The sequence below is a fragment of the Nanorana parkeri genome, unplaced genomic scaffold (assembly GCF_000935625.1).
Source record: "Nanorana parkeri isolate BGI_ZX_2015 unplaced genomic scaffold, ASM93562v1 scaffold585, whole genome shotgun sequence".
Classification (NCBI taxonomy): Eukaryota; Metazoa; Chordata; class Amphibia; order Anura; family Dicroglossidae; genus Nanorana; species Nanorana parkeri.
The window spans coordinates 113,656-115,506 of NW_017306853.1; the positions used below are offsets into that span (position 1 = coordinate 113,656).

Below are 1,851 nucleotides of genomic sequence, written 5' to 3' on the forward strand. Positions count from 1 at the left end.
GGGGGGATGGGGGAAGATACATGATTTATTTTATTGTCTCTGCTGATTTATTGACTTGATTTTTGATGTAAAGAACACACTTTTACTATTCTTGGCTCAGGGGGAGATGGAAATATAATAAAAGAGGGCCGCAGGCTGCCATGACAACCTGTCATGTACCCATAAAATCCTAAGATAGTGTCAAGATGGCTGCCTCCATGTGTTGTGAGGTACCCAGAAATAAATTAACTTGTGAGAGAAGATGGCTGCAATTACCTTTTATAAATGAGTAATATTCCTTTTAGTGGAGTGCAGATCCGCATCTGATCTGTGAGGTACAGAACCAAAATGGCTGCCACTATCTTGTGTTTAGAGACATTATGGCAATTGTGGGACAATATGGTGGCCGCTGTCCCTTTTGGGCTCTCACTCGTCGTTCTGCCGCCTTTCATAATAAACTGTCATTTGCAGGGAAATTTATGGAGACAACACTGTTGTTGAGACACATCGGCCTCTTTTTGGCTTTTCCAGCTCACTAGGCCTAAACTTTAGAAGTGTGTGAAGGTCGCCGGGGTTGCCCATGGCAACCAGTCAGAATCTTCTTGTATAGCGACCATTTACAGCAAAATAACAGGTTCACTTTGGAGCTGTTGAGGTACAAAGCTAAAATGGCTGCTGCCATCTTGTGTTCATCATGGCAGTTGTAAGACAATATGGACGCCGCCGTCCCTGATGAGCTGTCGTGTGCAGGGAAACCCCTCGTATGGCTGCCTTCTATGATAAACTGTCATTTACAGGGAGATTTATAGTCAGCACTGTAATTGAGGCATATTGGCCTTGTTTGGCTTTTCCAGCTCACTAGGCCTCAACTTTAGAAGTGTGTGAAGGCCGAATTTGTGTGGGACAATATGGCGGCCGCTGTCCCTGTTGTGCTTTCACAACTCGTGTGGCTGCCTTTTCACGATAAACTGTCATTTGCAGGGAAATTTATAGAGACAACACTGTTGTTGAAACACATCGGTCTCGTTTGGCTTTTCCAGCTCACTAGGCCTCAACTTTAGTAGTGTGTGAAGACCGCCTGTGTTGCCCACGGCAACCAGTCAGATTCTGCATTTACAGCAAAATAACGGGCCCATTCTGGAGCTGGGAGGAAATGTATCCCTTAATAATCTGTCATGTACCAAGAAAATACTGGACCGGTGTCAAGATGGCTGCCTCCATCATACACCTAATTCTAAAAGGTTTACAGTCGCTGTACATTTATGAATTTATGTGAGCAGACTTGTAAAGTTTAACCAATTATTTGCGCATTTAAAGCAAGGTTGGGCAACTCCGGCCCTCCAGCTGTTGTGGAACTACAAGTCCCATGATCCATTGCAAGACTCTTGACAGCCGGAAGCGTGACTCCTGGAGGCATGATAGGAATTGCAGTTAGAGGCCCGGAGTCGCCCCTGATTTAAAGTGAGCTGTCCCGAGAAATGGGTGTGTGGTGTGCACGTAGCAGGTTCCTGAAAGACACGGCAGTTGGAGGAAGCCGCAGGAGCGGTGAGATTACAGATGACTTCCTGGCTACGTGTTACAGAAGTAATACTGATATGGTGGTAGGAGCCGGGGGGCTTTCATGTGTGCAACTGCTGCCCACACCAGAGAAGCCACATCCGCATCATCAGCGGAGATAGAGGAGCCGCCGAGTGTTGAAAAGGGAGGTTCAGTTTGGAGTGCGATTCCATACAGGGCACCACGAGCCTCGCTGATGTTTCTATTAAATTACGACGCTGCTTGTTAAAGAAGTCTCACCTTGAAGGTTAGAATTCTTCTCTTTACTCCGTCCTCCAGGGGACAAAGTGCTTGTAGCACTTTCTCCCATTCCTA

The 1,851-nt window shown here is 46.4% G+C and overlaps 1 protein-coding gene across 1 annotated transcript in view; it reads left to right on the forward strand.

Annotated features, from left to right (window-relative positions):
- MXI1 (MAX interactor 1, dimerization protein) overlaps positions 1 to 1,851 on the forward strand; it is a 35,139-nt gene that overhangs the window by 26,918 nt on the left and 6,370 nt on the right. Inside the window, exon 5 of the mRNA XM_018562564.1 lies at positions 1,484 to 1,563. Coding sequence (XP_018418066.1) covers positions 1,484 to 1,563 — 80 coding nt within the window. The remainder of the gene's footprint in view (positions 1 to 1,483; positions 1,564 to 1,851) is intronic.